The 26,362-nt window shown below is 43.5% G+C and overlaps 2 protein-coding genes across 8 annotated transcripts in view; one reads left to right on the plus strand and one right to left on the minus strand.

Annotated features, from left to right (window-relative positions):
* The window catches only part of ARL13B (ADP ribosylation factor like GTPase 13B), a 73,586-nt gene that overhangs the window by 22,916 nt on the left and 24,308 nt on the right, over positions 1 to 26,362 (plus strand). The window lies entirely within an intron of this gene.
* STX19 (syntaxin 19) lies at positions 2,056 to 26,215 on the minus strand. 3 transcript variants are annotated; one of them, XM_019476429.2, is made up of 6 exons: positions 26,079 to 26,215; positions 20,141 to 20,220; positions 7,399 to 7,703; positions 5,982 to 6,816; positions 2,677 to 2,720; positions 2,056 to 2,300 (listed from the first exon to the last, which is right to left on the minus strand). In XM_019476429.2, the coding sequence occupies exons 3-6, from the start codon at positions 7,410 to 7,412 to the stop codon at positions 2,204 to 2,206; spliced, it is 990 nt and encodes a 329-aa protein (XP_019331974.1). In that variant the 5' UTR covers positions 7,413 to 7,703; positions 20,141 to 20,220; positions 26,079 to 26,215; the 3' UTR covers positions 2,056 to 2,203. The 3 variants fall into 3 exon arrangements, with proteins under 3 accessions (XP_019331974.1, XP_014454674.2, XP_006261367.2); XM_014599188.3 differs by lacking the exon at positions 26,079 to 26,215 and having other exon boundaries at positions 7,520 to 7,703; positions 20,141 to 20,393; XM_006261305.4 differs by lacking the exons at positions 2,056 to 2,300; positions 2,677 to 2,720; positions 26,079 to 26,215 and having other exon boundaries at positions 3,648 to 6,816; positions 20,141 to 20,391.

Raw genomic sequence — 26,362 nt, forward strand, 5'->3', positions numbered from 1 at the left:
TATATGACTGGCTTGTTGGATACGGGGAGACCAGTGGACCTGATATACCTTCACTTCAGCAAAGCTTTTAGCAAAACTTTCCCACAACATTCTCACAGGCAAGCAAAGGAGGTACAGGGTGGATGAATGACTTTAAGGTGGCTAGAAAACTGGCTGGATTATTGGGCTCAAGGAGTAGTAGTCAATGGTTTGATGTTTAGTTGGCAGCTCATATCAAGTGGAGTGTCTCAGGGGTTGGTCCTGGGGCTGGTTTTGTTCAGTATCTTCATCAGTGACCTGGAAAATGGGATGGAGTGCACCTTCAGCAAGTTTGCAAATGACACTGAGCTGGGCTGGAGTAGTAGATACACTGGAATGTAGGGCTAGGATTCAGAAATGCCTCAAATCGGAGGATTGGACCAAAAGAAATCTCATGAGGTTCAATAAGGACAAGTGCAAGTCCTTCACTTAGGACAGAACAATCCCATGCACCACTACAGCCTGGGGACTGACTCCCTAAGCAGCAGTTCTGCATAAAAGGACCTGGAGGTTACAGTGGACAATAAGCTAAATATAAGCCAACAGTGTGCCCCTGTTATGAAGAAGGTTAACAGCATACTGGGCTGTGTTATTAGGAGCGTTGCCAGCAGATTGAGGGAAGTGATTGTTCCCCTTTATTTGGCACTGGTGAGGCCACATGTGGAGTACTGTATCCAGTTTTGGGCCCCCCACTATGGAAAGGGTATGGACAAATTTGGAGAGTCCAGTGGAGGGCAGCGAAAATGGTTAGGGGGCTGGGGAACAGGACTTATGAGGACAAACTGAGGAAACTGTGCTTATTCCATCTAGAGAAGAGAAGACTGAGAAGGGATTTAATAGCAGCCTTCAACCACCTGAAGGGGGAGTCCAAAGAAGATGGAGCTAGATTGTTCTCACTGGTGGCAGATGACAGAACAAGGAGCAATGGTCTCAAGTTGCATCAAGGGAAGCTTAAGTTAGATATTAGGAAAAACTTTCTTACTAGGAGGATAATAAAGCACTGGAATAGTTTACCCAGAGTAGTTGTGGAATCTGTATCCTTGAAGGTTTTTAAGACCTGGCAAGACGAAGCCTTGGCTGGGTTGATATAGTTGGGGATGGTCCTTCTTTGAGCAAGGGCTTGGCCCAGATGACCACCTGAGTTCCCTTCCAATCCTAATGTTCTATGATAGTCTTTTATAGACTATAGCCTACTTTGTCATAGCACCTGAAAACCTTGGCATTTGTTAAAGGGTTTGTGGTGTTTCATGCCAGTTTATGGACTGACAGTGCACATGATGCATCTTTTTATAGACTTTGTGCTGCTTTGTGAATCGGGGTATAGGTATGTCAGTGCTCAGTGTTGCACACCAAACTTCCAGGAGCCTAGCTCTGGGAGTAGAGTTCATAAACCCAAGTTGGGCGTCTAAATGCAGTTAATGGGGAAAGCTAGGCCCCCAAGACTGCGGTTTGCCTCATCCAGCATGCTGAGCAGGGGACACTTTAAACTAGTCAATAGGAAATGGCAGAAAAGTATGTTCAAAATTTGCACCCCTATGTAAGACTTTGATTTGCATTCCTAATGTCCTTCCTCAGTAAGGGAAAGCAATAGTGTAAGCCTTAGCAATTTTCTCAGAGCGAAGATAGGATGCTTGGCTAGATACCTGAAATGTTTATATAGCAATGCGAGAAACAAGGGGAACAAACGGGAAAAATTGGAAGTCCTAGTACAAGCACAAAATTATGATGTGATTGGGATTATGGAGGTGTGGTGGGATCACTCGCATGACCTGGAGCATGGTTATGGATGGGTACAGTTTGGTCAGGAAGCATAGGCAGGGGAAAAAAGAAAGTGTTGTTCTCCGTATAAAGGTTCTCCATATAGAGGTGCAGTAGATAATGGAAGGTAGGCCTGTTTGAAAGCCTCTGGGTAGGGTCAAATGGGAGAACAGCAGGGGAATGTCATGGTGGGTGTCTGAAACAGGCCACCAAACAAGGAGGCAGTGATGGAGAAGGGCTTCTTGAAACAACTGATGAAAGCTTCCAAATTGGAGGACGTGGTTGTCAAGAGCGACTTTAATTATCAGGAAATCTGGAAGGGAAGCACTACAGTGCACAGGCAGTGCAGCAGATTCTTGCAGTGTTTTGGTGAGGACTTTCTGGTACAGATGGTGGACAGGTGAACTGGGGGTTAGGGGATGAAGATTCATCTCCATGACTTGACAGTTGCAACGAGGGAGGACTTGACTGAACATGTTAAGGTGGAAGGTAAGTTGACTGACAGTTGCCCAGCATTCCAGATCCTAAGGGAAGGAGAGCAGCAGAATAAGTGCACCGAACTTCAGAAAAGCAGATTTTAACAAACCTGGGGAACTGATTGGCAGGATGTCCTGGGAGGCAAGTCTGAGGGGAAAAAGGAGTCCAGGAGAACTATCTATATTTTGAGGAGGATCATTTAAGGGTCCAGGAGCGAGCTATCCCAGAATGACAGAAAAATGGGAAGCGCAACATGAGACCAGCCTGGCTAAATGACAATCTCTTGAAGCTGCTCTAATTAAAGAACTGCTTCCCACCCTCCACCCCTAGAGCACATGTAAAAGTGCCCATAGTGCCTATCTTTTAAGAAAGGGCAGAATAAGGACCTGACAAAGTACAGACTGGTCAGCCTGACCTTGATACCTGGAAATATAAAGTAGGTCTTCGAGGAATTCCTTGTGAAGGACCTAGAGGAAAACAAGGCAATTAATCAGGAACAGCCAACATGGGTCATTAAGAGGAAGTCATGCCTGACCAACCTGACTTCTTTTTGTGATAAGGTGATAGGCTCTATGGATGGGGGAAGAGCAGTGGATGTGATACCTCAACTTTAGCAGGGCTTTTGACATACTCTCCCACAACATTCTCATTACCAAGCTAGAGAAATTCAGACTAGATAAAAGTACTGTAACTTGGATACATAACTGGTTTCATCTTCATGCTTAATAAGTGGCTCAGTGCCTAGTTGGGAGGAGGTGTGAAATAGGTTTCCACAGGGGTTTGTCCTGTATCTGACATTGTTCGATATCACTAATGATTTGGATGATGGGATTGAGTGCATGTTTAGCAAATCTAGGGATGACACCAAGTTGGGTGGTGTTGCGGACACTCTGGAGGGCAGGGCTAGGATCCAGAATGACCTGGATAGCCTGGGAAAATGGTCCACAATCAATAAGGTGAAATTCAGAAGGAGCAAGTGCAAAATCCACAAAATAACTGCATGCACAAATACAGACTGGGAAATGATTGGCTAGGACAGGGGTAGGCAAACCTCTGGTACACATGCTAGTGTGTGGCATGTGAAGGCATTTTGCTTGGCACTTATGCCTCAGGGAAGGGGCTGGGGCTGTGATGCCACAGTAAGAATTGGACCCCTTGTGGCTCCCTCACCATCTGCCCCGGCACGCCAACATCCTATAAGTCCAGGTTGTGGGTGTTTTTGTGACACTGCCTAAAAATGTTGCCAAGCCCTGGGCTAGGCTGAAGTACCTCAGAGAGAGACCTTGGTAACAGTAGACCATCTTAAGCTGAATTCTGGCCAACACTATGATTTTTTTGTTATAAAAAAGGCCAAGAATATACGACGCTTTATGAACAGAACTGTTGCCGTCAAATCAAGGGAAGTAATTCTTTTGCTGTATTTACAACTAGTGAGGCCTTACCTGGAGTACTAAGTCCAGTTTAAGGCCCAACACTTCAGGAAGGATGTAGACAATTTGGAGAGAGTCCAGCACAGAGCAGCAAAAATGATTAGAGGTCTAGAACACATGATTTATGAGGAAAGGCTGAGAGAACTAGGATTATTTACTCTAGAGCATTCATGCTCAATCTTTCTTCCCAAGGGCCAGGTCAGTGGCATGGGGCCAAACTGTGGGCCATATTGGATGGGGTGGATGGGGATTGGCCAATCCATCCAATATGCATGGGTTGGCCAATCCCATCCGCGCACTATGTACCATGTTTGGGTCCCAGTGACTCAGTGCCGCCCCATCAAGCCCTACACTTTAGGATCAGGCACCAGATCCAGTGCACAGGGCCCGGGGCTTGGTACAGGTCCAGAGATTTGGCAGCAGGAGAGCAGGCCACTGCTTATCTGCCACCAAATTTCCAGATTTGTAGGGAGCCCTGCAGGCTGGATCGGGCCTGAGGGCCACAGGTTTAGCACCCCTGGTCTAAAGAAGAATAGGCTAAGTGGGGATTTGGTAAGTCTTCAAATAGCTGAAGGGTGATTATCAGGGATCCTAGTTTTCTATTTGCCATGGAAAACTATGGAAAAATGCAGAATCCACATTTTTCTGTGACCTGCTAAAAACGTGGCAGTGTCCCATGGTGAACCCATTTCTGCTGTCTCATTTTTGCCATGGTTTTTGCCTTTCAGGACTAGGGAAGTAAAATCTCTATTCCAATGTGTAGCTCAGTGGAGCTCTATACCCTGAATTTGGTTGTTTCTGCCTCTGAATTCTTGGCCCCTCTGGGAGTCCCATAGACCCAATGACACAGTTACAGCACTCACTCAGGAAGTAACAGATCTGGGGTTTAGGCCTTCTTCAGCCTAGGAGTTTCAAATCTATATTTATCATTCCCCAGGAGGATATCCTCACTACTTGGTTATAGATAAGGCTGGCATGGGTCGCTCCAGACCTGTTGAAGCTGGGCCCTTGTAGGCAAAGGTGTACATGAAACACAGATGATACTGTAGCTTAGTGAAGTGGGCACTTCCTTGAAACACATTATCTAAATATTGTTTTCAGGTCTCGTGATGGTGTTAAGCTGTTTTTCTTTGCACTTTTTATAAGTTGATATTGATAGGGAATCTCACTTTTCCTAATGGACTTTCTAGGATCAGGGCCATCAGCCTGTGGCCTCTGGGCTATATCCAGCCCTCAGAGGTCTGATCCAGCACCAGAGAATTAGTCTCGGGGAGCTGCGCTGCATTGGCCCTCTGTTCCTCAGTCCTTTTGTCCATTGTTCAACCTGCTGCTTTGCAGTCTCTGAGCTTCTCTGTTGCTGCAGAGGGGCTGGGAAATTGGCAGCCAGCTGCTAGGGGGCTGGGATTCCAGTTCCCAGTGACTAGCCAGGTCATAAGCTCCAGCCCTCACCAGCAAAAGGCTGCCCACTCCTGACCTCAGATAATACTGTTTGTACTTTTCTGGAAGCACTTAATCCAGTACTAATATTTTTCTGATTGTTTTGGGACTATTGTGATTTTGTTTTTAAAGCCACTGTTCCCAAAGAAAAGCGATTAGGTGAGACTCTCAGCTTTTCACGTTGAGAATGTTTATAGATCCTGAGGAAGGCATGAAAATGTGACTTCAGTGCAACTTAAAGCTCAAAAAACACCAAACAAAAATAATGCAACGTATTTTAAAAACCTTGTAAGTAAACCAGTCTTATGGCTTCACAGTGTCTGGAGTTCACAGTATAATCAACACTTGCCAGCAGCACTGGCAAGGCATCATGCCACCGTGTGTTTGTATCACAGTCTGTTTATACTTCCTGGAGAGCTGCTTGTTTTCCAAGAGGACAAGTAAAGGTGACTTTTTCCCTTCTCTCTTTGCTGCTCTTTTTTTGGTTTTTGTTTTTGTGGGGTTTTTTTGGTGGTTTTTTTTGGGTGGTGGGTGGCAATAATTTTCAGAAACAGCTGAGATTTCCCTTCACAATCCCCTAGCTGCTAGGAAGAGCAGATGTGACTCTTGGAGTGTGGCATGTATAACAGGCAGAGTGAAAAGGAATTCTGGGGTTGGGCAAAGTAAATGACACTGCAGAGCTGCTTTAAAAGTCTGCTTGGCAAAATGGTAGGCATCAGTATTTCAGACACCTAACTTCTGTCATCTGCAGCATGGACAACACCAGCAACATAGAGTTTTGCAGGGGTTTCTTTTCCTATACTTGACTGCAAGTCTGAACTTTTCTTTTGAAGTTTGAACATAGTCTTGAGTATTGCTTACATTCATTTCAATATTGTCTATTATTCCTCCTTGCTCCTCCACCAGAAGTGAAATCTGGATAAAGAGTTCTTTTAGGTCTTTGATCTCATTCTCTAGATTGACCAGTTCTTTGTGCCTTTGTTCAATCTCAGATAACTGAGCTCTAGTGATTTTGACTTCAGTGAGCAGGTTTTCATTGAAAACCTCCCATTTTCCTTGCTGAAGCATTTCATTGACTTCTTCTTCAGATATTTCTTTGCCGGCTACTTCAAGCTGACGGATAATAAAAGTCTTGCATTTTTCCTGCTTAGCTATTATAACATCATTGTACAAATGCATGGTTTTCTGGAAACGCTGGAATAGGAAAGCATGCTGTGATGTAAGAATTCTTGCAATAGCAGAAGATGGCCCATGCTCTCTTTCAGCCTTCTTCACGATTTTTGACAGTTCCTCTAAGTTTTTATTTATTTGCTCTGCTTGAATTTTTATTTCTCTGGTAATGTTAGACTCCCTTTTAAGAACACTGAACCTTCTCATTGAAGACACAAGGCTTTTCTGTTGCTGACCAAACTTTTGAACCTCCTCTGCTAGGTTACTAATGTCATCCTGCAGCTTTTGGATTTCATGTAAGTGCCTCTCTGTTAGGGGCTCTTTCTCATAAATAACTGCTTGCTGCTCAAGCTCTCCTTGTTCCTCTTTTCCCCCAGGTACACGGCTCTTCTCTTCATCTAGCTGCAGTTCTTTTGTTCTCAGTTTAAGCTCTTGAAGACGGTCTGCCATTTTTTTCCCCACCCCCTGTGACTGAGTAGTGAACAAACTCTGGTACCAGTTCTTGTCAGCCGATGTCACTGTATTCCTAATGATAAAAAAATATATATTAATGCTGCTTTTTAGCAACTATCTATATACATCTTTAACTATACAACATGTGGAAAGACGAAAATACAGAGAGGCTGCTATAGTATGTGCAAACTAATGTCCCAAAATGGTGTTTCTGTATACTTTTGAATGATATCTCTTCTAACTTCCACTGCCAGAATAAGTACCAGTAAAAGTTTTAAAATCTTTCTTCTTCTTTTTTTTTTGTGCAAGGTGTTTATTTGGATTACCTGCGTGACATACTTTTTAGGTCTGTTACTTGCAATTTACAACCAAACTGGCACCGTTAAAAACTTTCTATCATACCATGTCATATTTTTCTATATTGCTCTGTGCGGGTTTTTTAAGTGGGAAATGGGTTTAATTTAGCTCTAACAAAGCAATTCTGCATTTTTTTTTTTTTTAAATTCCAAGCACAAAAACCTTTCACTAATATTTCATATTATTGTAATAGATCCATAAGAAAATGCATACAAGGATTATAAATATAAGAGTTATATGTGACTTAAGTGCAATAGATCAATGAAACAAGATTTCCATGCAAATCTGAGGAACATACCTTTCACACAGCATACGATACAACTTCAGTTTGTCCTAGGCAGATTTTGTGCGTAATCATTCTTAACTCTCAATTTTGTTTTTCAACATAGGCTATTTCATTGGAAATTCAAGGAGCTTACTTTTGTAGATTGCTCCGTTTCTAAAACTTGAACTCTGCAGCCTGTGACAGTGCATGTTCATACTGTTTATCTTGCATGGCTGATGACTGCTGCACTTCTGTTGTCGGTCATCTTGAACTTCAACAGTGCCCAGGGAAGATTTTCATTCTGTTGTATGAACAGGTCAATGGTGGAACAAACAGTCCTGAAAAATAAAAATGTTGTAATGGCTCCCCTTTGTATTGGCAATTAAATAGCTCCTGCAGCTGGTGAGTCCTGTAGCTGATATGGGACTTGCAGCTGTGGCAGCATCTTACAGCTGGGACTGATAATCCTGCAGCTGCAGGACTCTGTCCTGGTGGCACTACACAACTGCCAAGACCAGTAGTCTAGCAGTTTCAGGACTGTGTCCCAGTGGCTGTGAGGTGCTGCCAGGAAGGAAGAGTCCATGGCTGTGGGATCTCCCAGCCCCAACTGTGCATGGTGCACCCCTGTGATGGGGAGCCCAGGCAGCTGATAGGACTCCCAGTTGCAGGGGCAGACCCTGCTACATGTGTAAATTAAATCTTGAAAGCAACCAGCTATAAGAGTTAGTACACATTTTCAAGGTCTAACTTTATAGCTGTTTGGACCGTTTTATGGAGTCATAGGTACTTTGCATGTGTAGCTGGTCTCAGTTAATTGCACAATACCTGCAATGTGTTGAGGTGGCCTCATACATGCATGCAAGAGAGGTAGCAGAGCAACAGGTTACAAGGGATGGATTGTTTTTGCTTTACATTTTTCTATGTAAAACCCCTTTTGTTATGGTTTATTCACCTTGGGTTCCGTCGGCAAAGAGCTGCGTGCAGTTAAGAACATGAACCTTAACATTGGAAGTCTTATGCTAGAATTTATTTTTTTTTACTAATGTGACTATCAAACTTTTCCCATCATGTGTATTTAAAATAAAATTCTTTCCTTTAGGGAGAAACCAAGAACAGAAAATTTCAGTACAAGAAATGAAGGTGCAGAATCTTACAATACTGGGTTTTTGGTTTTTTTTTAAAAAGCACTATTATGTAACCTCAAATACAGAGATCATGGTTGTTGGCTATAACTTAGATTACAATCAGGTGTTTTCTGGTCTTTAAATACATATTAGCTATGCAGAATTCCATGCGTGTATTCTTAAAGTGTCTTGGTTGCATCCCTTCTTTGCATTTACAAAGATGACCTGAACATTTGTAGGTAGTATTTAGGTAAGTTTAGCTCCATCTTTTGGGAACAGTTTTTGCTGGCAGTGAAAGTGGAGGAGTTGAGGACTGGGGCGCATCTCCTTTCTTATAAGCTTAAAAGAATCATAGAAAGTTTCTAAAACGCATTTGAACTGTTTAATTGTGCAAAATTTTATTTAGGGACTTATTTATTAAGTCTGTTTTCCACAGAGTCAAGTCCATCTATCCACAGGAGAATTAACAGGAAAATTAAAACTGTACATGTAAGTAAGTTTTGCCACAGGCCATAGGAACAAAGACCTTTGCCCATGCTTTTGCAGAGTTTGCTTCTACCTTAATAAATAGTTTTTTAGTGGTTCAGTGTAGCGTTTTATTCGGAAGCCAAAAAACCCAGCAACATTAACATTTTATAGATTCATAGATTGTAAGCCCGGAAGGGACCTTGGACAGTCATTGGATCCAGCCCCCTGCACCAAGGAAATGATTTTAGTAATAAAAGCTGCCTATACATGTGCTGGGGGGTGGGAGGAGAACCACTCTAATTAAAGAGTGGTTCTTAGAGAACTGCCCTAATTAAGATGCTGCAGTGTTACAGGTATTAAGCCTCTGCACGTTTAAGAATGGTCTCAGGGGCGCTTTAACTAAAACCTTATTTGACAAAGTTTAGTTAAAGTGCCCCCATGGCCATTTTAAAATATGCTAGGGGCTTAATACACGTGATTGTGCGGCAACACTGGAGTGTTCTAATTTGAACATGAAGGAGCATGTTGTCATAACCCAAAGTTGTGATTTTTTGTTTGTGTGTGTGTGCTTCGGTACCGCTAAATTATTTCCCGACATTTTTGTCACTTTCTTTGCACAGTAGAGCTCTCTGCTGCTAGAGAGAGCTCTGGTGCAATGGGGGATTTCCCGCCAAATTACAGCTTCTTTGCAGTGTGCATCTCTTTTGCATCGTAGTGATACACGCTGTAAAGAAGTTCCCGCCATTTGTATTAGGGTCCACGCCATGTTATTGGCCGACTCCTAATTTAGGCACACGTGGCAGCTAGCGATTGGCTTGCTAGCTGTACATAAGGCTTGGGTAGTTTCCGCCCAAGCTGGAGGAGCGAGGAGAGAGGTATTCTGTGTGAAGATCTCCAAGCGCTGTGGACCCTCGCGGATCCGGCGCGCCTCCCCTAAGCAGGCAGAGAGAGGCAATAGAACCGAGCCTATGGAGCTTTCGCTTCTCGCCTCTCCCCGTCGCCAAGCGCAATCCTAGACGTATCCCTTTCCTATAATTTCGGACCCCGCGGAGCCTAGCAAACTCCGGGGAAAACGTATCGGACCCGCGGAGCCTGAATGACTCCGGGGAAACTTTTCGACTTCAACTTAACCGGACCCGCGGAGCCTAGCAAACTCCGTGGGAGCAATCGTTTTGTCAGAGTCCTCCAATGAGGGTTCAAGCGGGAGCTGTGCCTGGAAACTTATCCAGCCCACACCGATACCATCTTTGGGTGTAAGTAAACAATCTTTTCAATCAACTGTTACGCCTCTGTGACTAATTCTAACTCGCGTGCACAAGACCATCCCGCGGTTTCTCCTGCCCCGCGTGTACGGGCTGATGGCCACAGCCCGTGTGCACCGGAGACGGGTCCGGTACGACCCCGGTTCGCCCCCGGCTTGCCCGTGGCGGCCAGAATGGAATCAGAATCACCGCCGTGCATGGCGACGAGGGCGGGCTCGGGGCCCGGCCCGCACACACGTGTGTAGGCAGCCGAGGTGATCAACTGAGACATGATTTGGTGAGTCTGAAAGTAATGGATTTTAAAAAGTTACTTTACTTTCTCCTTCCTGATGCACCAAAAAAGAAAAAAACCCAGAAAAACATCTTGTATTATTTTTACAGTAATTCCTCAGCATTGCTAAATTTAGTTTGCATCTACCCTGCAGCAAAAGACATGGAATTCATAGGAGATAACATTCTTTTGCTATGTTTCAGAAATGCTAGGTGTTATTTGGGCTGCTCTGGGAAAGTTCATATTGGGTATGTGAAAATAATCATGAGTGCTAAATAAGACTTCAGAGAAGTAACCTGAAAATCTGTTTTAGCATAGCCTAACATGACTGTTGACCCATAGAAATTTGGTGTGGCTTGACAAGCCTGTGGTTAAAAAGCAAGCCATGAAAGCACCATTAATATTTGTGAGGTAGGAAGATAGGTTTGTCTGTGTACCAAATGAATAAAAATTCTTGAAAAGTTCTTAAAAATGCAGTTACTTAGTTAAATATCTATTATAGCAAATGGCAGAAAAACGGTTTTGGATTCTATCCTTTTGTGTATCTGTAAACAGCTGATAATACCTTTCTTCTTTTTTTAATGGAAAATTGCTCATAGTAAATGCAGTAAAATTGAATGTTTATGGAACTATGTACAAGCATATTCAAGAAATCTTGTCTCCTGCCTCTGTCTGTCTGTCTGTCTGTCCATTCATAGAGCAGCTAGTGTTCAAATATTAAACTCATTAAGAATTTTCTGTTAAAGTTACCCTAATGCAGCATTAAAATAGATACAGAAAAAAATAAAGTTTTTCTTTTTAATTAAAGACACGGCTTACAAGGCATTCAGGGTAATTCTTGGTTTAAAAATCTTTTTGTTTGTCGAATGGCAAGTAAGAAAAATAGATCTTCTTTAAAATAAAAAACAAGCAGCTGCTGCTTTGAGATGTTAAGTGGATAATGTCATGGGGAAAAATATACTACTTAAAAATAGTTTTGAATAGATCAAATTTCTCAATTTCTGTGCCAGACTCAATCCAGTTGGATCAGTTTCTGTTTTTTTTTTTAAACACTGTTGCTTAGGGGCTGTACTGGAGTGAGTGCTTTAGGAGCTAGCCTTGGCTGCAAGGGGAGAAACCTTTTTTGCTGGTAGTCTCTACCTCTGACTCCTTTTAGCAGAGCCTTGCTATGAGGGTCCTTGAGAAAGTATAATGGAAGCACCTCATCTGTATGCCTGGTCAGAGGCTTTGGTGTGACTTTAAAATAGGGAATGTGTATGGGGTCAGAGGTAGTATATTTGAAGAACAGAAGGTTTGTGAGCTTCATGATTAGTATAAAGTTGGCTACTGGGAAAAAGTGATAGTTATGTGTGCAGCAGGTAAAACTGAAAGCTGGATTAGGTGGAAGAAGTATGTTCTGACAGTTGTGAAAATATAGTTGGCTTTATGGAGAGGAGGGTGCTGAATGGTGAACAAGAAAAATCTTCAGATGTAAGGAAAGGGGACTGGAAGTTTTTGAGACTGGTAAACCTGAAAGGAAACTGCAGAATGTAATAGCATTTTGTTCTGGGGAGTGCTAGATTTATTGTTGGTTTGTTGCCTGATATGGTGAATGGGCAGGGTATCCTGGGCAGCTCAGAAAAAAATACAGGGTAGAGGACAGGCCTGTTAGCAAGTTGAGAGGGAAATAATGGCTTGTTATGACTTAGCATGACCTTCCAGTGTGCTCCACAACAACTTCTTGTCTCCATGTGGTCCTGTATTGAAGTTTTAATACTGCTGTTTATGATTGGAACTGAGATACATACTGTGAAATGCGGGGATCGGTTGGAACCTAAGAGTTCTGAATTCTGTGTTGCCAGCAGTGCTGCAACAGGAATAATAAGGGAATACATGTTGATTGTGTGATTGTAAGGCTGGGAGGGACCTTGGAAGATAGGGTCCAGTCTCCTGCACCAAGCAGGAAAGATAACTGGGGGTCAGGTGACCCCAGCAAGGTGACGGTCTAGTCTCCTCTTGAAGATTTCCAGGATATATGATTGCACCACCTCTGGAGGGAGCTTATTCCACAGTCTGGACACCTTGACTGTAAATCGTTTTTCCTAATGTTGAGCCTGAATCAGTCTTCCAGAAATTTGTGGCCATTACTCCTAGTTTTCTCCTCAGGTGCCTGGTGAACAGTTGCTCACTGAGCCCTTGATGTACTTCCCTAGTGTAGTGGTAAGCTGCTACCAGGTCCTCTCTCAGCCGCCTTTTCCGCAGGCTGAAGAGTTCCAGGTAGGTACCTCAGCCTTTCTTCGTATGGCTTGCCATATAATACTCTGATCATACAGGTGACTCTTCTTTGGACTCTCTCAAGCTTGTCCATGTCCTTGTTAAAGTGTGGTGCCCAGAACTGCATGCAGTACTCTAGCTGTGGTCTCACCAGTGCTGAGTAGAGCAGAAGAATCACCTCCTTGGTTTTGTTGGAGATGCATCGATTGATGCATGCCAAAGTATTATTTGCCCTACTGGCTACAACAAGGGTGTCCAACTTTTTTGAATGTGGGGCCGGATCATGAACTTTTTATCACCCAGTGGGCCAGCGAGCCATATTCAAAGATGTCACAGGAAGTGGTATCATATCCAGAAGTGATGTAAAGTGACCTTTGACACCAGTGAAGTTGCAGGGGTTGACATGGTGCTGGTTGACATGGCATGCATGCCTGGGTTGACAGGGTGCTGCAGGAGCCGCTTGGCTACAACCGGGTTGACCTGGTGCTGGAAAAGCCGCAGGGCTTGGCCAGGGTTAACCTGGGGCCCGCCTGGCCTGCCGGTGCCATGCCCAGGTTGACATGCAGGACCCGCCTGGGCAGAACCGGGTTGGCACCGGCCAGAAAAAGCAGCATGCAGCTGAAGCCGGCTTCCCATGCGCTGCTGGGGACGGGAGGAGGCTGGCCAGGTCTGCACTGGCCAGCAGAAACGGCGGCGGAGCCGTGTGCCGCTGGGAACTGACCAGTGCAGGCTCATCCGGTCCCAAGCGGCACACGGCTCCGCTGCCACTTCTGCTGGCCGGTGCAGACCCAGCTGGGCTCCTCCCGTCCCCAGCAGCACATGAGAAGTGGCCCCCTCGGGGCCTTACGCGCGGGCGGCTGGGCCCGGAGAGCCACAGTGCCCAGGGGGAGACTGGCAGGCCGACAGTACCAGCGGCTGCTGCTTGGCCTCCTGCACAGGGCCGCTCCCCTGTGCCCCACAGGGGTAAGCAGCCCCCCTCCCCTTGCTGCTGCCTGGGGCCCGCGGGCCGGTCCTGCCTGCCCCGCCATGGCTCCATGCTCCACGGCGGCAGCTCTGCATGCCACCACCGCGGCACCGCGAGCCAGATAAAATGGTTTGGCAGGCCGCATGGCAGCTCGCGGGCTGTATGTTGGACAAGCCTGGGCTACAGCATTGCACTGCTGGCTCATAGTCATACTGTGGTCTATTATTACCCCCAGATCCGTTTCATTCATGGTGCTAGTCAGTTTGATGCCGCCAAGCCTGTAGGTGTGTTGGGAGTTGCTCGTCCCAAGGTGGAGCACTTTACATTCCTCGATGTTGAACTTCATCAGATTCCGATCCACCCAACTTGCTAGCCTGTCTAGGGCCACCTGTATCTGTAGCCTATCTTCAGGTGTGACCACGCTTCACCACCTGTGAACTTAGCCAGTGAGCTCTTCACCCCCACATCCAAATCGTTAATAAAGCTGTTGAAAAGTACTGAACTAAGTACTGACCCCTGCAGGATGCTGCTGCTCACTTCTCACCAGGATGACACATCCATTTACCGTGAGTCTCTGGGTCCTATCCTGCAGCTATTTTCTCACCCACCTGACTGTCTCGGAGTTGAGCCCACAGTCCTCCAATTTTCTCGCGAGACATGGGATATTAGATCAAAGGCCTTCTGGAAGTCAAGGTGTATACAATGTCAACCTGCTCTCTCATGTCCAGGTGGCAAGTTACCTGGTTATAGAAGGAGATGAGGTTGGTAAGGCAAGGTCTGCCTTTGATGAAGCCATGCTGGCTGTCATTCAGAATCTTACATTCTGCAAGCTTATCGCAAATAGACTTCTTGATGAACTTTTCTAGGATTTTCCCTATGATGGAAGTTAGGCTGATTGGTCTATAGTTACCCGGGTCCTCCCTCCTGCCCTTTTTGCGGATGGGTGCAACATTGGCCCTCTTCCAGTCCTCAGGGACTTCTCCAGAGTGCCATGATTTGTGGAAGGGTTTTGCCAGGGGTTTTGCAGTGACTTTGGCCAGCTCTTTTAGCGCTCTCAGATGAAGATTATCCGGTCCCACTGACTTGTGTATGTCTAATTTTTTTAATTGGTCATACACTACTATTCTACGGCGATAGTAGAAAGGCGATTATTCCTACCATACTCATCCTTTACTCTACTTGGCATTGTTTTCCCCTTGGTCCAGTGAAAGACGGAGACGAAGTAGTCATTCAGGAATTCAGCTTTCTCCTGAGCAATGGCCCTACACTCCCATTTGTTTTACTCCTGTTCCCTATGTACCTAAAGAAGGATTTCTTGTTGTCCTTGATTTCATTGCTAATCTAAGTTTGGTTGCTGCTTTAGCCTTTCTTATTTGTTCCTTGAAAATGCGGGACATTGTGGAATAGTTCTCCTTGGGGCCTGCTCCAAGCTTCCATTGTTCATAAGCCTCTTTCTTAAGAGGACTGTGATTTCCCTGTTTAGCCAAGAGGGCTTCCCAGCCCTTCTGTTACCTTTTGTTCTCATGGGAATGGACTTCCTTTGTGCTTCAAGGATTGTGTCCTTCAGGAGCAACCACTCTTCATGCACACCTTTCGATATGGCACTTTTTTGTGGGTACAGGAGAATCACGATTTTGCTGTACTGTACTTCCATGATTTTGGGGTTGGGAGGGATGTTTGTTCTGGCAGATGGAAATGAAGGTGCATGTGCCATGGCTTCTAGAAATGGACATTAGCAGTGTATGGCATTTATGTTAGCGTTCCCATATGTCCAGGTTTTCCTGGACATGTCTTCTTTTTGAGTCCTCTGATCTCTGTCTGGGCAGTTGTTTAAAATATGGATAAATGTTCCAGAATTTGCTCTGCTCAGCATCAAAGTTTTCCCTGGCACTTCCTGGCTTACCTGAGCAAAGAGCTGCTGGGGGAAATGGGGGGAGGGTGCGCACATGCACATGGCCGGCATGCAGCCAGGCAGGGTGCTGGGAGCAGCCCCGGCAGCTGGATGCAGATAAGTCTGGGGAGCAGGTGCCTGCTGGCACTGGGAGAAGCGGTTTAGGCACTGGGGCTGCAGAGGGACCAGGGGGGAGGTAGCTGCCCCTTCAGCAGATGAAGGGGGCAGCGGGGAGCTGTGTAGCCTCTGGCAGTATTAGGGCCGGGCCCTTGCTCGTAGGGGCAGGGCAGCTGGGAGATGCTGCAGGACTGAGGGGAGCAGGGGCCTGCAAGTCAGGAGTGAAAGGTTCTGGGGCTGTGGGGCCTGGCTTGAGAATGAGGGGTACCAGGGTAGGTGGGGGACTGTGGGGTAGGAGTGTGGGGGCACCAGCAGGGATGGGGCGTGGCGGGGGTTTGCGTGTTGATAGTGAGGGACACCAGCATGGCCCGGGGGGGTGGGTACTGAGTGTTGGGAGCGAGGGGCATCAGCAGAGCCAGGGGTCTGTGGGTCCAGGAGTGAGGGGCAGCATTGGTTGTGGAGGGGTGGTGCTGTGGCTTCAGAGTGAAGGGCAACAGTAGGGGCAGGGCACCAGCATATCATTTTTCCCCCCTCGCTCCCTCACCCTCAACAGGTGTACTCTTCTTTGAAACTGGAACTATAGTAACCCTAATTTATGCTGCACTTTGGTGTCCAGTCTGACAAAACTCTAGTTTTTACTAGCCACAGGAAATTATTCTCTGTAATTGACAGAGGAGACACCTGATATGAAAACAGAACAGAGGAGTTTTTGTTTTATTTTTAGCTTTCTGGTGTTTTAATCTTACTAATATCAAACTGTTAATGTTATCGTTGTTCTTTTTACGAAGTGGGCAGAGGCTTGTTTACAAAATGAGTAACTGAGATACTGAAATATGTGAACTTCAGAAGTTTAGCGTTTATTTATTTTTTTGTTAGGTACAACATGTGAGGTAGTTGCACCTGTACTTTATTTACTAAGGAAAATGAGCTACCACACCCACAAACCTCACAACTCCTCAAGTGAAAACAGTGGGCATGACTGATATGATAGGACTGAAAGTTTACCCATTGCTATATTACAGAGGCAGTACATTGAGAAGAGGAATGTATAGGAAAAGCAAATGTATGGAAAAATTGAGTCTAAGTTAAGCAGAGTTTGAATTGTGAGGCAATAACCTCGCTAGTCTGGTTACAATATAGAGACTGTATGAGGTTCTGCCTTTCTGACTTGCAAACTTAAAAGAGTTCATGTGGAGTGCTAGCTAGTGCTTGGTTTCATTGCACAGGTATCATAATGGAGTGCTAATATTTTAACTGGGAAACCAGCCCTTAATAAAATGCAAGAGCTTACACACCAATTCCAAAATGTTAGCAACAGGCTTGTTTTACTTGATTGCACTAATCAAATGTGGGTTGTCTAGCTGCAGCCTGGACACTGGAGTCCTCTCTAGGTCCAGAACAGTGCAAACAGTAGGCTGACATTTTAAAATTGAATCCTATTAAGAGTCATACAGCAATATTTATTACAAAATCCTTTGTCTCTCTTTCAACCAGAAGGTGAATTTGGACATCCTCACCCTGAGCTCAGATTTCTGTCTGGATCGTGCCTGTTTGATCAGCAAGAGTGATTCAAGTGATACAGGGTGGAGAGAGTTTCAGGGAAACATTTTCAAGTAAATGGAAAGATGATTCAAAAGTGAGACAGGAGTGGTTCACAGGTCCAGTTTGCCCTGACTGAAACAGGGTTAGGATTATTGTCATTCACATGATTGTTTGAAGTGGTAGCCAAAGAAAGAAGCAATACTAGATTTGGCTACAAATATTACTAAGCACACAGAAAAGTAACTTTTAAAATATTTCTTCTATTCAGAACCCCTTTAGAGGGGAAATTGGCCAGGGGAAAGCTTAAATCAGAAAAAGGGGGCCTGTCCAAAAATCTTACAAGCCCACGAATGGAAATTCTTAATGCCTGCTAAAGTGGTAAGTGCTGCAGCTCCTTACTTCTAGCAAAATCATGCTATCAGCTATGTTATATCATAACTTAGGGTCATAGAAAAGGGCTGGAAGGGACTTCATAAAGTCATATAGTCCAGCCCTGGTTCAAGGCAGGGTCATCCCACCCATCCAAGTCTCTCTAGCCTGCTCTTGAAAATTTTCAGGATGGGCATTCCTCAACTTCCCAAGGTAGCCTGTTCCAACACTTGGCCACTCTCAGAGTCAGAAACTTACCATTATACTCTGTGGGAAGTTGAGCTTTAAAAACAAAGGCACGGTTTAAATGGGGATGTCAAATAATCCAGTGTTATTAGGAGCGATGTGAATGCCAGTCTGCTGGTAGACATGAAAGAGCAGTGAAGGAATGCAATTGTCACTTTTGTCTTTATAACTTAATTTGACCGGGGGCTGTTACTTAGGGGACTGTATTGTAGATCAGTGTCCATTTCATATAAAGTACATTTCTTTTTGTAATTTTTTTGGTTATTATCTTTGCAAGAGGCAAGGAAGGAGGGGGCATCAAAGGTTTGTTTTCAATGCTTTACAGTACATTAGGAAAGCCTGAAGGTATGTGTGAATTCTTGTATGTGCCTGTTTCATGTATTAGAAATCAGGAATATTGTCTTCAGTGATTTTTTGGGGGGTTACTTGAAGTGCTATAGAAGAGGGATGAAATTTTGTTCTGCCCTTAATTGGAAGAGAATGGATATAAAATTGCGGGGGGGGAGGGGATCTTCATAACTAGTAGGTAGGTCAGGAGGTTGTTTCGTGGGTAGGCACAAGACAAAATGTAAACAGAAGAAAAATCTTCTCTTGCCTTTGACTGCACAGGCTTCAGTTTTCTGGTACCACCAGTTTGTCATTCTTTTTAGTAGTTGTCCATAGGACCTTTTTAAAAAGAAGTTGGTTGACTAGGCATGACTTTTTAATTAAATTCATGCTTTCCCTGTACACCATAAAAAAAAAAAAAAAAAAGACTTTTTTTTTTTTTTTTTTTTGCAGGTAACTGAAAAGCTCAACTGCAACCACCATCTCTTTTGTTTTTCCTCACATCATATGCATGAATTCTCCCCACAGAATAATTAGTCACACTAGTATGAGACCCAGGTCTGTAATCTCTAGATTAAACTAATGTTGTTTATGGAAACACATTCCTTCTGAATTACTTCTGTTAATGCTCACAGTACTGGTACTGTCATTTTGACCTCCTGGACATTTATTTTGCTGTTCATGAGTTTTGTATGCCACATCTATTAGAATTTTGTATAGTTTGTTTCTAAAGCCTTTAATGCATTAAAAAAAAAAAAAAAATTATCCTGTCATTTTAAATTTGGCCCAAAACTTTTAGGTTCCATAATGACAGGCTCTTCAAACTGATCCAATAGAATGTTTCTTAAATACTTTTTTATAATTTTCGATGGATTTTTCTTTAAGGACCCAGTGCTCTCCTTTTGGTATTTGCGTTTTGATAATATATGAGAATTAAAGAGAACCAAATTAAAACTGTAGATCTTCATGCAAACTGAGAGGGAAACTTAAAAAAAAAAAATAGAAATGCAGCCAACTTGCTGGAAAAGTAGAAAGCATTTGAACAGTTCTTTACTTTTGGGTGTAAGTTAGAGTAAGAGAAAATGAATGTGTAACATAAATGTCTTTTTTCTATGTCTAGATCAATCCACTTCATAAACTTTTGAACTTTGAAATTTTTGGCTTTTTGAAAATTTTAGCCCTATGAATTATTTTCTCTGGCTTAAATAGCTTTATGTTCTAGAAAAAGACAAATCCAAAAGTATGATAAAATTAGCATTTTTAAAGGGCTTCAGATTTTAACTTGAGTGCACTCCTGGCATTTTAAGAGAAGTATAATTACTGGGTTGTAGATTCTGGCTCTGCTACACAAACCCTCCCTTTCCTACGACTCTTCAAATAAAGTTCGGTAGTTCTCTAGCTGTAATAAAGATCTGTTCAACCTAAAAATGTTTCAGCGGTTTCACTTTTAATATAAGCAGCCATACAGTTATCAATATGCAGTACCTGGGAGGAGGGGAACAAGTATGAAAACACAAGGAGGAACCAAGTTCTTTCATTTTCTAAACTTTAATTTGATAAATCAAATAGAGCACACTTTAGGTATATAATTTCAAGTATGTTTTGCCACACACCTCCCACAGTTTTGAAATATGAACCTTGGTAAGTAGACTGTTTTATTGACTTGGAAAATTAAAAGCAAGTTTTTCCTTTAAGGTAATTCTGATGTACTTCCAAAAGAAACAAGTTTTATGCATAAAACTTGTCTAGCAAATTAACATTCATGTGCATGAGCAACAGAGCTCTGAGAACATATTTGCTAGTAACACTGTCAAATTCTGAGCAGGGCAGAAATCCATTATTTGTATCTTTACATATAGTTATTTCCATTCTAAACTTTAATGCAGCCAGTTTTCTGTATTATATGCAAGTTTTAATACAAAATAAAAGCATGCAGTTTACCTTGTAATCCTCTGATGGTGGCAGTTCCTTTAGGTCCTCCAGTGCAGAAATTCTACTTCTGAGGGCAAACTCAGTATAATCTGAAAAGTATTTTTTTGAATGCTTGCTTAAATAATTGATTGTGAGTGGCTTTCCATTAAACATTTTCTGTGTGCCTAATGCTCCTTAATCAACTGGAGGGAGCCAGGTCATCTCAGAGGGTTGTGCTCCGAGAAGGAAACTTACTTGTTAGCACTGCAGTAAAAGAGCAAATTGATTACTTTACAGTTGGGGAATCTGGTTTTGCCTGTTGGAACCCAGCCTTGCCTGGGGGCGGATTGTTTTATTATAACAGACCAATCGCAAGGAGTGTCTGTGACTAGCTTCTTAGATACAGTATTCATAGGCTGGAAGTACGGTATGTTTGCATATACAATATTAAGTGCAGTACTCATTTCAAATTACTCCTTGAATGGAGGTCCATTTTACACTAAAAAAAAGTAAGTGGGAGGAAGGATCATAAGCCTGTTTACAAAACTTACTTGGAAAGGAGGGAACTCAACAGAGCAGTGCTCATGTTATATAGTCAGTAACTTAATTTAACTCTGTTCAAAAGTTAACTTGAAAGAATAATACAAAGGAAAAATGTACAGCAATAGTAGGACCCATCAACCTATCATTTTTTACCAGTTCTCTGGGTTTTCTTCACCAGTTTAGTCCATAACCTGGCTACTTTGCCCAGTCCAGATAAGTCATTCGCAGTGCTTTTATGACTCTGTATTCTACTCCCTAAGTATTTTGTATCTAGAGCATTTTTCATCTACAGAAAGTCTCAATTTTTCATCCACAATAATGTGGGTCCCTAAGGTTTTGACTTAGAAGTTTAACCTTAGGCTACCTTTTTTTAAATCATAGAAAGCTCCTTCTCTAGTTGTCATGACTAGGTTTAAAGTCAATGGGTATCATAAGTTTTTCTTTTTCATATTGATATCCTTTGTTGACTGACCTGCATCAATTAGGAACAATTATTGTAGTTCTGCCTTGCTTTGTCTTAGATTCTTCTCAAAGGGTTCATTTTAATTCTTTCAGACAGTACATATTATGACATTGACACTATAATTTCATTTCTCTACACATGTACTCATAAATCATATGTTCCTGGTGCGGTTTTCTGTTTTAAAATAAATCTTGATGATGTTTATGGAAACAATTCACCTCCTTTCTAGCATTTTTTAAACTTTATTTTAAACACCTCCTAGCATTTTTTTTTAAACTTTATTAATAAATCCAAATAATCAAATACCAAATTTAACATTTAAATATACATAAAGAGATATCTATTTTCCATTAGTTGTCATCCCTTACCCAAGCCAGTGTCCACAGCAGTCATGTTTTTTTCTTCTCTTCTTTTTAGAGAGCTCTTCTGTTTCTGTCCATGTTAAGCTTTTGTGTTTCTTCATCTCTATACGTAACCTGCTTAACTCACCCTCTCTTTTTCCTCAGAACTCTACATAATACAAAGCTCACTGTCTCCTAACTATATCTGCTTTTCTTTTTACATTTGAAACATATTTAATTTGTTCTTAACTGTTAGCTCATAGAATTTGATCTTGCTTTCAGTATTCACAGACATTGTTCAAACTTTCTGGTTTGGAGACAGAAGATTCTTTTCAGCAAATGTCAAAAATTTGTCACCAAATTTTGAAATAAGAATCTTTTCCCCTTCTCTCCTTAGAACACTGACTTTTCCATTCCTCAGACTTCCCAAACTTTTTTTACAGCTTTTTTAATAGTATTGTGCACTAGCTTTTTGTTGTACCCGTAACGTATTGACTGTCATGCATTTTCTTTCCCACCTGACTAGCCCTCCAGTTTACCTTTTACAGGCAGTCCCCCGACACATGTATTTCAGGAACCAATTGTCTTAAGTCGAAATGTTGTAGCTTGGAACTGATTTTTTCCCATAGGAACAATGTTATAAATGGGGGATTGGTTCCTGAACCAATGCCCAATACCTTATTTTCACCAGAAATAACCCAGAATTTTGTACTCAATCAATTATAGATGAGTAATACAGCTACATTATATTGTAAATAGCAATCATATTGATTTGGAAGGACTTCTTTGAGGTAACTTTGCTGGACTTTTTGAAGGGCTCTTGGTTGGACTTTTTGAAGGGTTCTTGGCTGGAGTCTTCTCAGGAGTCTTTGCTGCAGGTTTTTCTGGAGTCTTGTCTGCTTTCTTAATGAAAGTGTCCAAGGAAATTTGGACAGATGTTCTCCAGGGAGATGGGCGAGGTAGCGAACTTGTTCGCTGTCATGGTGTGGCGTCAGATCAAGCATCGTAAAGTCGAAACTGATGTCAGAAAGTCGAAACGGTGTCAATTTATAAATGTCATAAGTGCCGTTTGTTGTAACTCAAAACATCTTAAGTAGAGGACTGCCTGTACTTGAAGCCAGTCTGTTTGGCAGTTTACAAAAAGCTTCACACAACCCTTTTTAGAATGCATCTGTGCCGATACACCTTGAGCTAAATTGTTTGCAGTATAAGTGGTTATAATATGATGGTTGGAAAAATTCCAACTGTTAGCTAATACATGATATTATATGGTTTTTGTTTTGGTTTTTTGCTAGTGCTCAAAAGCTCTACTCAGGATCAGGGTTGGTTTGCTCTGGGTGATACCCAAGCATTCAGTCTCTATGCTGAATACCTCACAGTTTAGCTAAGGTTTGCATTAGTAACTTTTGCACATTGGCCTTTCTGACTTCATCCTTGCATGCCTGAGCAATATTCTTATACTTCTTCCTAGTCATCTGTCCAAGATTCCACTTCCTGGAAGCTTCCTTTTGTATTTAAGCTGACCAAACAGTTCTCTGCTAAACCAATCTGGTTGCCTGCCATATTTGCTATTTTTCCTTCACATCAGGATGGTTTGTTCCTGTCCCCTCACTAAGGTTTCTTTAAAATGCAGCCAGCTTTCTCGGACTCCTTTCCCCTCTTAGATTGGCTTCCTAAGGGTTTCCTGCCCATCTTTCCCCAAGCGGGGTCAAAGTCTACTTTTCTGAAGTCTAGGGTCCATACTCTGCTGCTCTCCTTTCTTATTTTAGTCAAGATCCTGAACTTGATTGTCTCATGGTCACTGCTGCCCAAGTTGCCATCCACTTCTACATCCCCCACCAGTTCTTCCCTGTTTGTGAGCAGCAGGTCAAGAAGAACAGCCCCTAGTTGGTCTCCCCAACACATTTGTACCAGGAAGTTGTCCCCAACACTCTCCAGAAACGTCCTGGATTGCCTGTGCATGGCTGGATTGCCCTCCCAGCAGATGTTAGGGTGATTGAAGTCCCCCATGAGAACCAGGGCCTATAATTGGGAAACTTCCGCAAGTGGTCTACAGCAGACAGTCACCACGACACCCCCATTGTTGCTCATGTCTCAAACTTTACTCCAGAGACTTTCAACTAGCCTATCTCCAGTTTCATACTGGAGCTCGGAGCAATCATACCTCTCCTTTTAAATACAGTACAACTCCTCCTCCTCTTCTCCCCTGCCTGTCCTTCCTGTATCCACCCATGACAGTGCACCAGTCATCTGAGATATCCCACTAGTCTCTGCTGTTCCAATCATGTCATAGTTCTGTGAATGTGCAAGGACTTCCAATTATTTCTGCTTGTTTCCCAAGGTTTCACAGATGCGTTCATGTACAGACACCTGAGGTAACTAGTTGATTGCCCTGTTTTCTCAGGAGGAATAAGGAGGGCCTCCCCTGTTGCCGCCTCCTTGTGCTTCCTCCAGGTCTCGTGCTTCCCCATTTTACCTCAGGGCTTTGGTCTACATCCCCTGGTGAACCTAGTTTAAAGCCCTCCTCACTAAGTTAGCAAACCTGTTTGCAAAGGTGCTCTTTGCCCTCTCTTCACCAGGTGGATCCCATCTCTTTCTACCAATCTTTCTTCTTGGATCAGCATCCCATAGTCAAAGAAGCCAAATCCCTGCTGGCGACACCATCTGTGCAGCCATGCATTGATCTGTAGGATGCGTCCGCTCTTGCCAGGGCCCTTCCCTTTTGATTGGAAGGATCAAGAAGAATACCACGTCTGCCCCCATCTCCTTCACCCTTGCACCCAGAGCCTTGTAGTTGCTCTTGATCTGGTCAGGTCACCCCTAGCAGTATCATTGGTGCCCACATGAATTAGCAGCATAGGGTAGTAGTTCAAGGGTTGGATGAGTTTCGGTAATCCTTCCACAACATCTTGGATCCTGGCTCCAGGCAAGCAGCCGACCTCCTGGGACAACAGGTCAGGCTGGCAGATGGATCCCTCTGTCCCCCACAGAAAGGAGTCTCTAACCACCACCACCATCACCACTGCTTCCTGTTTGTGGCCATGGTTTCAATCCTCCCCACCTTGGGACTTCCTGGCCTAGGCTCTTCCATGAATGAAATGTGCTTCTCACCCCTTCATTAGCACTCCATATCTGTTCTCTAGGCAGACCACAGCAGGTGAGGATGATGACTTCTTGCTGCCAGAAGTTACAAGCTTCCAGTTTCAACCTTCCTGGGAGTCCATGCCCTCTTTCTTTTCCAGTACTGCCTGTGGCAGTCCTTCCTCCACAGTCCTAGAGGTTTCCTCCACCATGGAATTGATGAAGTCCTCATGGTGAAGGATGTTTCAGAGCCTTGCTACCTCCTTTTGCCTTCTCCCTGAGGGACACTACCAGAACGCACTGCTCACATTGCAGGTACCCCCCCACCTGGCTGATATTGGAAGGAACCTGCAAGCCAGAGTCTGCACAGTGCCAAACCAGGACCTGGGTGGAAGTCCCGATTGTGTGTGTGGTCCTGCCTGGACAGATACCTCACAGATGAAAGCAGAGGAAGAGCTGGAAGTGGCAGTGGCTCTGGGATTGCGATGTCCTCCAGCCATGTCTCTGGGTCTTTTAACTTGCTGCCTCTTGCTTCCTGCCTCTCTTTCTGAGCAGACCTTCCCTAGCAAACTGCTCTGTAGCTGACCTGTTTGCTGTTCCTTGATCCTGCTGTTTCTTGATCCTTTTTCTCTGCAAACCTCTTCTTCTCAGCAAGCTTACAATAAAGGAATATGAGAGTTTCCAAGCAACTCCCTAGCAAGCTCCCCTTTGTTCTGGTCTCTAGTTAAACAAAGGGTTTAAGTCTTGATCTAGCTGCTGAGTTTTAGCTGCTGATGAAACATGTAGGCTAGCCAGTCCTAATCACATATTTGAAAAAAAAGAATCGCACTTTACAGGCTCCTCTTCGAAGAGGGGGCAGCAAACTGACCTGCAAATTGACTTGAGAACTGCTTGCAGACTACTGTTTGCTGCCCCCTGGTATAAGAGTGACCTTATATCGCTCTTTGGCCTGGCCTGGCTTAGGCGCCTTTGGTAGGGCCCTTTTGTCATGCTCAGGCAGCAATCAGTCAGCAATCAGTCCAGTCAGCTGTTCAGAGCACACACCCAAGCACACAAACCTACCAAACAGCCCTCAGCAAGCCAAACACGGGCAACCCTGGCTCAATTACCTTCCCAGAACAGGATTTGGTGCCTGATTCCTCCAACAAAATTACACTGACACATTCTTTTTGTGCCCTTTCTTCTGTATGGCTGCCCTTTAAGAGGGTTTTACAAGTGAGTGACTTATTTCACATGGGTAGAAGTCCTTGTTTAAAGGGAATGTTTACAACTTCCAAATCATGCGTCTAAGCACAAAGTTGTACTTGCCACCATTTGTGTTCCTTATTTATTACACTTTTCTTGTCTTCAACTCCAAAATAGTTTATTTTACTTTCAGGCACTTAATGTGGCTTTGAATGAATTTCAGATGCCTCAAGGGAACACTGATTTTATTTTAAAAACTGTTTTCACTGGCAACAGTGGTGTGTGGTGCAAGTTTTCTAGAAACTTAAAACAATGGTCCAATTTAAATTAAATTGGTTCTAAAATACTGACTCACTTTTAATATGAAAGTACGCTTCTTTGTTCTGGAGCAGTCCTACAGTGAATGATTGTCTGCTTGCTTTCGGCCCATACTGAGATAAATATATTACCCACCACGATGGCTGTTGAGTTCTGTGCCAGGTTACGTGTCTTTTGGACTTTGGGTGTAGCCTTGCATAGAACACAGCAGAGTATTCTACTCCTGAAGTCACAAAGCAGTGGATTATGGCAGCAAGATCTGCTTCCAAGAATAGTCATGCTGTCTGGACCTGATGCAGTTGAGTGAGGAAAAGTGTTTCT

This window comes from Alligator mississippiensis, chromosome 1, assembly GCF_030867095.1.
Source record: "Alligator mississippiensis isolate rAllMis1 chromosome 1, rAllMis1, whole genome shotgun sequence".
NCBI classification, from domain to species: Eukaryota; Metazoa; Chordata; order Crocodylia; family Alligatoridae; genus Alligator; species Alligator mississippiensis.